Source organism: Psammomys obesus, unplaced genomic scaffold (genome assembly GCF_907164565.1).
Source record: "Psammomys obesus unplaced genomic scaffold, mPsaObe1.curated_primary_1811, whole genome shotgun sequence".
NCBI lineage: Eukaryota > Metazoa > Chordata > Mammalia > Rodentia > Muridae > Psammomys > Psammomys obesus.
The window spans coordinates 5,903,876-5,916,863 of NW_026594377.1; the positions used below are offsets into that span (position 1 = coordinate 5,903,876).

At 40.6% G+C, this 12,988-nt stretch overlaps 1 protein-coding gene across 1 annotated transcript in view; it reads left to right on the top strand.

The window, feature by feature from the left end:
* Positions 1-11,109, top strand: part of Klhl2 (kelch like family member 2) — a 104,128-nt gene extending 93,019 nt beyond the window's left edge. The window contains exons 9-14 of the mRNA XM_055618806.1: positions 90-287; positions 1,062-1,163; positions 3,010-3,138; positions 3,677-3,817; positions 7,769-7,912; positions 9,986-11,109. Of these exons, the coding sequence (XP_055474781.1) occupies positions 90-287; positions 1,062-1,163; positions 3,010-3,138; positions 3,677-3,817; positions 7,769-7,912; positions 9,986-10,014 (743 nt within the window). The 3' untranslated portion in view covers positions 10,015-11,109. The remainder of the gene's footprint in view (positions 1-89; positions 288-1,061; positions 1,164-3,009; positions 3,139-3,676; positions 3,818-7,768; positions 7,913-9,985) is intronic.
* The last annotated feature ends 1,879 nt before the right edge of the window (positions 11,110-12,988 follow it).

Here is a 12,988-nt window from a genome sequence, read left to right on the forward strand (position 1 = left end):
TTGTGTTCTGACAAACTCTGTACCCTGCTTTCAGATCAGGGTAGCTGTTGGATGGCATATTCATCCTGAATTGATATCTTCCTTTGCAGGGATGGTCTATATGGCTGGGCTCGTCTTTGCTGTCGGTGGCTTTAATGGTTCACTAAGAGTCCGCACTGTAGATTCCTATGACCCTGTGAAAGACCAGTGGACCAGTGTGGCAAACATGCGAGATCGAAGAAGCACGCTTGGAGCAGCTGTGCTGAATGGGTTGTTGTATGCAGTGGGGGGCTTTGATGGCAGCACAGGTAATTTCTTCTCTCCTGCACTGCTATCTTAATTAATGTGGCAACCACATTTATGGAACAAATTATGGTAAAATTAGCAATTGAGTATTTTTAGCAGATATTATATTTAGAGATGTTTTAGACTGACACCAAAATTTTCTTTAAAGGCCAGTGTGGTAAAATTTTGGGGCAGGAAAATTATAAGTTTGAGGGTAGCCGTGACTGCAGGGTGAGAACTTGTCCCAAGATCTTAAATACAAATTTTTATTTAAAAGAGATGAGTGGAGGCTGGAGAGATGACTGCACAGTTAGGAGTGTTTGCTGCCCTCTGGGAGGACCAGAACTTGGTTTCCAGCACCCAAGAGGAGCAGTTCACACCCCACTGTAACTCAAGGTCAGGGGTACCCATTGTCCTCTTCCGGCCTGAATAAGCACTGCAGTCCCATGCACACACCCATGCACACACCCATAAATAACTATTTTATATAGGGTCATAAAAACACATAAATTAGTGTTTTAAAAAGATGCAACAGTGAAGAGTATATACATTTTGTTTCTTATGCCTTAATATCTGTCACTCTTCCACTTTAAAAAGCTTATAAATGGCAACAGCTTGAGTAGAAGCTTCTAGAAGAGAAGCCACTCCTATCATGTAATTAGGATGTTCTCCCATTTTCTTCTTTTAATTTTAGCCCAATGTAAAACACCTGACACTATTTCCCCTGGTGATATTTATATAAAGAACATCAGTGTCTTTTGGGATGAGGAAATGAAGGGTATTATGCTTTATCACAGGTTTATCGTCTGTGGAAGCATACAACATAAAGTCTAATGAGTGGTTTCATGTCGCTCCGATGAACACAAGGAGGAGCAGTGTGGGCGTGGGTGTTGTTGGAGGTAGGTCTGGCAGCTCCCTCAGGTGAACGTTTGCAGGTACTCTGGGCTGCTGGGTTCCAGAGATTGGCTCATCTGGAGATCTGAGCACTCTGTTTTATAAATAGACAAATGAAAAGCAATGGTTATATATTTTAATTGTTCTCTTTTAAAATTTTTTACATAAATTAAACTACATAAGCAAGCCCTTTCTACCTGTTCATGCCCTTCCCCTCTTTTCTCCTAGACCCCCAATGTGTGACTTCTATAAGACTGTAACTAGTACATATTTTTAAACGTTACTGGGAATTGAACTCAGATAGTAGATAAGAGCTTTTTTCCCTAAGTGGCACCCAGCCCTTTCACTTGTTCTCATTACAGTCATTGGGGGAAAAATTCCAGGTCATTATAGATTTAAAAGTTTGTATCTGGATGAGGGCCATTTAACATTCAAGGGGTAATTATCACTTTGCTTTGCTTACAGCTGAAGGAAAGCTATAGCTTTTTTCCCTCCCCTGAGACAGGATCTCAGTATGTAGCCCCCTGGCTGCCCTGGAACTCAATATGTAGACCAGGCTGGACTCAAACTCAGAGAACCACCTGCCTCTACTTCCAGAGTACTAGGCTTAAAGGTGTGTGCCACCAGCCTAGCTTTCTGTACACTTTTAAAAGTAGTTTTTTGCAGGGGCTAGACAGATGCCTTAGCAGTTAAGACCATATACTGCTATTCAAGAGGACCTGAGTTAGATTCCCAGCATCCGCATTAGGTAGCTCATTACTATCTGTAATTCCAAATTGAGGGCTATCTAATGCCTCTGGACATTTGTAGTCACATGCAAATTTGCATGTGCATATACATATATATATACGTGTATACACACACACATACATATATACACACATAACATCATTAATAATAATAACAATAAATCTCTTTTAAAGTGCCTTTTTAAAAACATAATTGAAATGTCATAAAAACTTCCTATTTGACTCAGAGGGTTTCATATGTATCTATTACCACGATTTATTTAAGAACATTGTTACCCAAAAAAGCATTCTTACTTCCCTTAGCTACCTTCTCTCCACCGCAGTCCTCAGCAATCACTATTTTCTGTCACTATGTACATTCCTTTCTTTTATATAAATAAAATCATATAGCATGTTTATAACTGGCTTTTCTCATTTAGCATGCTGTTTTTAATATCATTCATGATAGATATTAATACTTATTCATGATGTAGTGTTAGTACATCGTAACTTTTTCTTGCCAGATATTTCATTGCATGCTGTAGTACACTCCTCTACTGACTCTTTCTTTTAATGTATATGGATGTTTTGCCCACATGAAGTTTATGCACTGTGTGCATGCAGTATCCATGAGGCAAGAAAAGGGCATCATATCCCCTGGAACTAAAGTTGGAGATGTTTGTGAACCACCATGTGGGTGCCAGGAATCAAACATGGGTCCTTTAGGAGAGTATCCAGTGCTCTTCACTGTTGAGCTGTCTGTCTAGCCCCTTGCTACTGACTCGATTGAGCTTCCTTCCCCAGCTTACTAAGATAACTGATATTTCTGTTTTCCAAAGATACTGTTCGTGAACCAACTAGCGTTATTTAAAGTCATGCGTGTACTTCTCTTATGCTCTTAGCCAGATCATTGATGAAAGTGTAAAAAGTGCATCCTCTACTTCATGCACTCTTTGTCATATGATTTAATCATTCCACCTGCTACCATTTTGTCAAGACTAACATACATTATAAAAATTAGGAATACTTAAGAGGAAGCCCCGTCACCACATAGCAATATAAATTATTCTGTGGCAAGGAAAACAGGTCATTTATATGGCTTTCTTTGTGGTCCCATGTCTAGGTTTGCTCTATGCTGTGGGGGGTTATGATGGAGCTTCACGCCAGTGTCTCAGCACGGTAGAATGCTATAATGCTACCACAAATGAGTGGACATACATAGCAGAGATGAGCACCAGAAGGAGTGGAGCAGGTGAGTAGAAGCCCCAGCCCCAACTGAGATGAAGCGACTGGTGGGCATCTGGGATCTGGGTATGGGGGGTGACATGTATGCTACTGTTGCTGCCTCTGTTGCATGCTTTTAAGCGGCAATGATTTACCTTTTTACAGAGTAAAAGCTCTTCTGCTTTAGCTACATGATGCTTTGTCATTCCCTTTAGGCTTTTGTTTTTAGTGCTGATTTGGGAAACTGTTCAGTAAGCAAGTCTTTTTATGGCGGTTTCTTTCCATTTGTATGCCTTCACAGACTGAAAGCTTTGGGGAAAGTTGTTTGTGAAAGGGCGTGGCAGCACTTCCTTCTTTTTGACTTTCTTCACTTACTAGAATAGCAGTTCTTACTGAAGTCTTTACCAGTCCACTCCCTTCCATCTCTGCAGTGGTGAGCTTTCCTGTCAGTGCGCTTTCAGGGAGAGTGATGACGTTTCCTCCCAAGGCATATGCATGAACCCCACTGTAATGCAAGGCTCTTGCCTCCCTTGCTCTACTGTAATGTGCCTGGTTGTGTCTTCTAGGTGTTGGCGTGCTAAACAACTTATTATATGCTGTAGGAGGTCATGATGGTCCTTTAGTACGAAAAAGTGTTGAAGTATATGACCCCACCACCAACGCCTGGAGGCAGGTTGCAGATATGAACATGTGCAGAAGAAATGCAGGTATCTATCTGAAGAGCCCGAGATTGTGCCACCCACACTACACTTTTAGGGACCTTTTTCTAGTTTCACTGTATATTTCCATTGGTCTCTTGCTAATCTCATTCACTGATAGACTATGAGCACTTCCAGTGCAAAACTTATTTAAGAAGCCCTTAAGAGCCAGCTGTGGTGGCACACAGCTGTAGTTCCAGCACTTGGGAGGCAGAGGCAGGTGGATCTCTGAGTTTGCAGCCAGCCTGGTGTACAGAACGAGAGCCAAGGCTACACAGAGAAAGCCTATCTCAAAACAAAAAAAGTCCTTAAAGTGAATTCTAGGTCTGGAGCACAGCTCACTGGCATTGGAAGATACTTGCCTCCCGTGTATTGTATAAGACCCAGGGTTTGATCCCTAGCAGCACCAAATTATTTTTTTTTATAAACTATGAAACCAGATATAATGTCTCATGCCTAGCATTTGGGGTGCTAACACAGGAGGATTTCAGTGAGTTGGAGGCTACGTAGAGGCTTCCAGGTCAGCCTGGGCTACAGAATAAGACACTGTCTCAAATCTGACAAACACATACAAGGGCCTGTTTGGTAGAATGCTTGCCTAGCATTTGTGAGGCCCAGGGTTCAATCAGTAAGGCCACGTAAGTCAGGCATAATAGTAAATGCTTTTAATCTAAGCATTCCATTTGTGGAAGCAGAAGCAAGAGGGTCCTATGTGTGTTTCTATAGACAACTAATATCAACAGCTTTTGTTGATTTATAGACTGATTGCTGGTTGAACCCTCTTTATTTGATACTTGAATTCATTCTTTTTTAATGCAAAGATTTTTGATTGTCTACCAAATATCACATACAGTTGTGTCAGTTCTTACTGAATTTGTCCAGCTGGGTAAATATCAATAGCAGGTAAAAGCTATTGAGTCAGGTGTACTGGTGCACTGTAATACCAGCACTGGCAGGGAGAGGCAAGGGGATCTTGGGTTCTAGCCGGTCTGGATTATATAATGAGACCTTTATAAACAAAGCAAATTAGTATCTGAATCTGGAGGGAAAGTCTGAAGAGCTTGCCCTGATTTAATATAGTTCAAGAGTCATGGAGAAACCTGTAGCCACAACAAAAAATAATTTTAAGAATAAGAGGTCATGAGCTTCCCCTTCCCCCTGAGGGAGGAGCAGCCTTGCTAGGCCACAGATAAGGACATGGAAACCATCCTGAAGATACCTGATAAGCTAGGGCCAGACAGAAGGAGAGGAAGACACCCCTTCTCAGTGGACTCCGAAGGGGGCAGGGAGGAGATGAGGGAGGGAGGGGAGAATGGGGAGGGAAAGAGGGAGAGGGCTACAGCTGGGATACAAGTGAATATATAAAATTATTTAAAAATAAAAAAAAATTAAAAAAAAAAGAATACAGAGGTCTTCAGGTCTGCAGTCACATAAAAGATAGGTGCACATTTTGAGAAAGGGTTTAGCTGCAAGTGAGTTTCACGGGATGTAAACATCACACTTCTACAATCCAAGATGTTACAGGCCAGTTGCTCAATGTGGCCTCTTGATGCAATAAAAACACAGTAGACACAAACTGTATGGGACTGCTGCCTGGGTAACAGCACACTGCTATACCTATATGTTTCTGTGATAAGAAGGGTATTCTTCAAAATAACTCTGAAAGGCATAAAACAGTAGCATGGTTATTTACCATGAAGTATCATGTAATCTTTGTAACCATGCCTGCAGTGTTTCTACAGAGGGTAGTTGGATAGGTGTGTTTATATCAGCATTACCAGAAACACATACTACAGTGTCAGGTTAGCTGTCCCAGAGTACAGCATCACTGGATCATAGGGGTTTTCCATCTCTGTTACACGCTCATGGGAGCAGCACTTTCTATATAGCCTATGGCTGCCCTAAACAATGAGGTGGCATATGACCTGAGAGGGCAATGCTAGTCTTCTCTTGCCTTTCCCCGTAGTGTAAGTTCCAGATGACTCTCCAGATTACTGTGTGGCATTGAATTAGTTTGCTAAATGCCCTCCCTAAAGATGTTCTTTTAGTTTTCTTTGTGGCCAGAGGTGAACACAAAGTACAGTACAGTAAGGGCTGCCAGTAAAAGTACAGAGTTTATAATTAACCATTTGGCCGTGTAGTTTACCCAATCAATTGCCTTTGGTAAGACATTAAAAGTCTTTGAGCAAGAGATAACCTAGAAGCGTTGCTTGATCCAGGGTGTAAGGACTCAGGACTGGAAATATTAGGTAACCTTCAGTCTTTGTTTCTGATGATCTGAGATATATGTCTGATAAACTCTGTTCAGACTGTCTTTACTTAATCTAGGCAAAAGGCCTTATCCTGGCTCCTCCAAGGGGAAGAAAGGGCTCATCTGGCAAGGAGGGGCAGGACATGTGCTAATAACAAATGGGAAAGATGAGGGCATCAAAGAAGTTTTAAGTTGGCAACCAATTTATAAGCCATTTTTCAAAAGTTTTCAAAAGTATGGTAAACTTATGATATCAAAATTGGACAAAAAAAATCTATACATGGTGACACATAGCTGTAATCCCTACACTGCAGAGATGAAGGCAAAAAATCTTGCATTCCAGGCTACTCCCTGTGACACAATAAGTTACAGGTTAGCCTGGAATACATAGGAAAATACTATTTAAACACTACTACCAACAAAATCTGAATAAAGGAAACATGTCACGGCGAATGGAGGGAAGAACTGAATAGGACTGCAAGCAGCCTTTTAATACTTCGGACACCTGTAATAGTTCCTTTGGTTGAGATAAAGTAAACCAAACAGACCAGAACTGTCAAGTGCTTGAGGAAAGTCCATTCTTCTATAAAGTGGTTTGGTTCCCAAGTGCCTATAGCCTATAAGAGCCTTTTGTGACCCAGTACATTAGGAAAACTTTCGACTATTTTGGGAAAAAATATTCTTATTTTGGGAAGAATAGTGGTGCTGCTCTAGCAGGTGCAGAAGCTGACCTCCTCCACAGTGGGGTGCCCTTTCATCTGTGCGCCCCTCATAGATCAGTGTACCACCTTAGGGAACATAGCCCTGAACTCATTGAGCCTCCCAGAGCCCATTTCCCCACCACCACTTGTCTTATCAGTGAGTTAGCATGGAATTGTGTGCACATGCTGACCTTGAGGACCTGGTAGGGAGGCTTCTGCTCTTAAATATTTTGAATTCTTTGGAAACTGTGAGTTTGGTTCATGTGAAAAGACTAGACTAATAGAATGATTGAGAGTCTGAGCAAAAGAAAGGAAAGAAGGTTCACTCCATTTTAGTGTCGTTTTGAATATACATTTTGAATAATTTTGAAAATTTCAGATCTTTGTGTGTTTGAGACCAGGTCTCCCTATGGAACAGGTTAGCCTCAAACTTGCTATTTTCCTGCCACCCATGTGTTGGGAGTTTAGGTGTGTGTGTGCTACCATGTCCTGGTTAGGGTCTTTACTTAAAAATAATTCACTTGACTTAACAAAACTTTTGCTAGTGTGTGTGTGTGTGTTTTACCTTCATGTATTCCTGACTACCACTTACATGTCTGTTATCTGTGGAAGCCAGGAAAGGGCATAGGATCTCCTGGAACTGAAGTTACAGATCGTTGTTATCACAGCTGCCATGATGGTGCTGGGAATTCAGCCTGGGTCCTCTGGAAAAGCAGACTTCCTTCCCTCCCCTCTTCCTCTTTTTCTTTCTTTTTGCTTTTCTGATGAGGATGGAAATACTTTCTAACCACCCGTAAAGTTGTTGTGATGATAATGTGAATTGGTCATAGCTACAGCAGCCACTGCAGTAAGGGTGCATAGTAGGAGCATTGCTCATGTATAGAGGAGGTCTCACATGGCATTCTCCTCTACCTCTTTCTATGGAGCATCTCTTGTATCACCTAATTGTGGGACTGTCTGTACTCACCTGAGGGTTGTAATTGTTTTCTCTCTGCATAACATTTTAAGGTGTCTGTGCAGTTAACGGTCTGTTGTATGTTGTCGGAGGAGATGACGGCTCCTGTAATTTGGCGTCGGTGGAGTATTATAACCCTACAACAGACAAGTGGACAGTTGTGTCCTCTTGTATGAGCACGGGGAGAAGCTATGCAGGTACAGTTGCTTCCTTCTCTATTTCCTGGCATACAGCTGACATACTTTCCTATAAGAAGAACATCTTCTCTGTCGAATGCTTAAACCATGTGCCTTGGCTCTGTGTATTTACAACAAAGCACCAACATTTCATCGTGTAATGCTTAAAATCCCTAACATACAGCTCAAAAGTATTTAATCAATTTTAATGACTAAGTGCTGTATATGGAGGAGAGTAGTTTACTGTGCAGGAAAGCTTTGCTCCTTAACCAGGAACTAAGAGTGACTGAGGGCTCACAGGAGGGCTCAGCGAGCAAAGACCCTTAACAAGCTTGGTGATCTGACTTCAGTCCCTGGGACCTACATGATGCAAGGAGCAAAATGACTCCCACAGGTTGTCCTCTTACCTGTTTAAGTGCTGTCACAATATGCCTTCTTTACCCCATAAAAATTAAGTATTAATTAAAAAAAGTTTGACCAACTCTGTGCACTGTCCTTGAGGCATGGTAGAATGCCTTTCTTTGGTAGTATACCATTGGTTCAATTACATAATTTCTGACCTATTATCTTAGTAGGAAAAACTACAGTAATCTTTAATATAATGATGTCTTATAGGTCACGTATGGTGGTTCATGCCTTTAATCCTAGCACTCAAGGAACAGGTGTATCTGTATGAGTTCCAGGCCAGCCTGGTCTCAGAGTGAGTTCCAGGACAGCAGGGCTACACCGAGAAACCCTGTCTTGAAAAACAAAAACGAACAAACAAAACCCAAAAGACAACAACACAACTACATCTTATGTGTAAACTAATTCTGACAATGTTTTAAGTATTACAGTATAACACAGTTAATAGAAATACTGGGGAGAAAGTTAATTTTTACCAACTAACCATCACTGCTATTATCCATCTTCCAAAATGACACTTTACAGAAAACTGTACAGCAGGATCGCAGAATAAAATAGTTATTAGTATTATAAAATAAAACAGTATTAGGAAAAAAGTGTCCAACACCTTCACTGAGCCATAACTGAAATAGAACAGCTACTGTGTATGTTAGTATATATTTCCCTTGGCACTTGCACATGCCCACAGCACCATCATTATGACCACAATGAAGAGCATTTCCACCCTGTAGCATGTTTTCCTACCCTTCAAGGATTAGCTACAATTTATTTTCTGACAAAGCAAATTCTCGTCAGTAATAACTTCAAAGGGGGAAAAAGTTGTAGGGCAAATAGTCTGATGTAGAATTGATTCAGGTCTGAGCAGTTTTCCCAGCCATTTATGTTAAAATGGTACTGCTACGGGATGAGAGATGGCTCAGGGCTCAGAGTGCTTACTGCTTTCACAGAGGACCTCCAGCTCAGGACAGCTAATAAACTCTTCCAGAAGGCACACACTCAGGCACACACATACACAGAACTGAATGATGAAAAGCAGTCTTTTTTTTTTTTTTTTTTAAGAAAAGGCTTTATTAAGAAAAAAAGGAAGTTAGGAAGGAAGGAAGGAAGGAAGGAAGGAAGGAAGGAAGGAAGGAAGGAAGGAAGGAAGGAAGGAAGGAAGGAAGGAAGGATGGAAAAAGTAATGGCTGGAGAGATGGTAAATTCATTGAGAGCACTTGCTGCTCATGCATGGGCCTGAGTTTAGTACCCAGCAACTTTATGGTGGTTCACAACCATCTCTAACCCAGTACCAGCAATGCCCTTCTCTGACTTCCTCTTTCACTAGGCTCACACATGGTGCACATGCATACATTCAGGCAAAACACTCATACACATAAAAATAAAATATATAAATCTGATCTTTTTGTTTTGTTTTTCAAGACAGGGTTTCTCTTTGTAGCTTTGGACTTGATTTGTAGACCTGGCTGGCCTTGAACTCACAGTGATCTGCCTTTATTCCTGAGTGTTGGGATTAAAGGCTTGTGTCACCATGCCTGTCTTATAAGTCTGATTTTTAAAATACAGAGCTGCTCACTTGGAGGACAGGCACTTGGAAGCTGCCTGTAGCTTTAGCAGTAGAAGATTCCAGATTCTCTTGAAGGCACATAATGTCACCTGTGTCATGTCCTATTTCTTCATTCCTTCATGCAGGGGTCACAGTTATTGATAAACCATTATGAGCCTGAAGGATATTTCCAGCATATCTATACATGAGAAGCAGGCATCGACAAGCATTTCTGAGGTGACTGAGAGCCTAGCGCTTCTCCACTTATAGCTGCACTTTAAGTCTCAGCAGAAGACGAGACCATCTGCCTTTAGAGGCCTCGGATACTGAAGATTATTTTTGGTAGAAGCACTGTGTAAGCTTTCTCTGCACCGAGCAGCAGCTGACTAACTTAATAAGAGGCTGAGACAGCAGTCCCTAAGCTGTGGTCTTTAGGCAACAGTTGCTTTCATAAAAACTAGTTCTTATCAGCCTCGAGTGACTACGGATTATTTTGTGAAAGAGAATAAAGTTAACCTGTTCTTGTAAAATTAAGTTTTATCTTTATTCTTTCTCCTGGAAACTCTCTCCTGGGAACAGAGAATCTTTGGGACAGATTAAAATCTATGTAAGTATACAGCACAGTTGAGGGATGAAACTGTTTGCTTTTATAAATATCTTTGATTACATGGATATAATAAATTGTGTGCATATAAATGTGTGTCTATATGCTTTCCTTTAAATATGTTTGAAAAGATGTTTGAAACTTGATTATCTATTTATAATTGGCACAGTACTTTGAATTATGCCAGTACTACATTGTAAAACAGAGTTGTATTTTTTGATATTTAACAATGCTTAACACTTTAAAACGCCACTTCTAAGGAATGATCACGGTGTAACACACTTTAATATGTGTGATGCCAAACTTTTTTAAATAAAATATAAATTATGCTTATTTATTATTTTCTTTAGTTTAATCTTGGTTATGTTTTAGTGTATGTTTCTAATTTTTTTTTCTTAAAATAACGTTTTTGGCATGAAAATACCTGCAGGTTTTTGATGAATATAATGAATGTATGGAATTAAACTGAATTTGCATGGTCTTAAGAATTTTTTCTGTGTGTATAAATTTAGCTGCTATTAATGGAAAAGAAAGCTTCTGTGAGTAACCATGTGTATTGAGCAGATAGTTTTTCTGAGATCTTCGATTAATCCCTTTAACGATGACCACCATGTGTCTTTCTTGAATTATCTTTGAATAAAAGTTTGTATATTATTTGTTTCACAATGTCTTTGATTTTTACCTGTGTAACTTTTTACTTTTTGCCTGTTTTTTTTTTTCTTTGTAAAGCTTGGGTTCTCCAATCTCATAAATCTATATAGTTTTTTTTTTTTTCATGTTCTAAAAGATCTGTATTTTTAATTTTTTGCTAAAGTAACTTTAATCTATCACAACAATAACTGATGCCCCTGGGGAGTTGTTTTTGGAGAAAAACTGACCTTGGCCATCAAAATAACAGATTGAATAAATTTGAAATTTTTGTATGTCCTTATTCTTTATGAGCAATAGAAGTGGAAAAAAGCAAGTAGCCTAATGAAAGGGGAAAGAACTGGTGGCTTTGATAATAAATACAAAGAACTTTAGGTTGGGAGTAAGAGAGTTGGGTGGGTGAAATGCTGGGCACAGCAGAAAGGGTGGAATTGAAAGGAAGTAAATAGCCTGTGACTGTCTGTTAGGAGTGGACTCTCTCTAAAGGGTTAAATCAGTCTGTTGGCAAAAGTTACAATCATCTTGTAACTTGTGATAACATTTTTCTGTAGTTGGTACAAATTGTTCAAATTTAAACAGAACCACATTAAACGGTTGAAGTCTCCACTGTAAACGAAGACAGAATTTAATCTGGAAGGGCCCGTGTTCACTTGATGAAACATGGATTTCCACATTATTTCAGCCTCCCAGGACAGCCATCATTGGCAAACATGTCAAGGGTCTAATGAATGTGGAACTCCACCATTTCTTAGAGCATCATCAAGAGAAGGATGCAGGCATTTTCTTTCCCAGTGAGTTCCCAGAATAACTAGGGGGAAAAGGTTCCGTCTTCTCATAACACAGAGTGTTTCTGTGGCTAGATGTGTGTGCAGTGTGCCCCACCCTTCAGCAGTTCTCCAGAGGCTATCTTCTGGGTTGCCAGTAGTTCAGTTCTTCCCAACTGACTGAAAATAGACAGCAGTGACACTCCCATCTTGGGTGACATCTATTTACTAAGATAGCCCACAACATGGGAAGACATGTTCTGGTTTGCTTTGCTTTTCTTTGCAGACAAGGTCTCAAATGTAGTTCTGACTGTCCTATGGAGACCAAGGTGGTCTTAATCTTAAGAGATCCACCTATACTTGCCTCCTGAGTGCTGGGATTAAAGATGTGCACCACCACACAAGGCTTGTGTTCCGCTTTGGTTTTAGAGATAACTACAAAGCACACAGATTCAGAGACATGCTTGAAGGAACTTGTAGGTCCTCAGAACCAACACTTTCTCACCACTGTCTCAACCACTCTGACAGGCCTTACCTAAGAGTCTTCCTTACCCTTTTGGGTGGAGCTGAAAAGATCCTTTAATCATCCAGTCAGTCACTGTAAACGAAGACAGAATTTAATATGGAAGGGCCCGTGTTCACTTGATGAAACATGGATTTCCACTGGTGACTGGTGCCTTCCTGGGGGAGCAGACGGGCCCTACCCTGGCATCTCATTAGCGTAAACTGAGAGCTTTGCTCACTGGGTAGTCTGAGAAGGGCTTTAGGAACATAGTGGCAGGGATGGGACCAAGACCAAGCAAGCACATTTCATGTGTAGTGTTCCTCGACTATTAGAGTTGTATTGAAGTTATACCTACCCTTTTTAAAGTGTTTCTTAAAATGGAATCTCTGTCTGTGACGGTGATTGAGATTAACTTCTCGGGTTGTCAAACGGCTATTTGTCTTGGCTCTCTTGTTCCCGCTTGCCTGCCAGAGTTTGTCAGTCACTGGATTCCTAACTGATAGTAGATGACTTTGGACATGCCTCCCTCCCCTGTTCCAACCTTCATCTTCCCAGTTTGAAATATCTTAGTTTGCTTTTTGCTTTTCTTCTAACATCTGAACAGTTCCCCCTGAATGATTTCTTACTA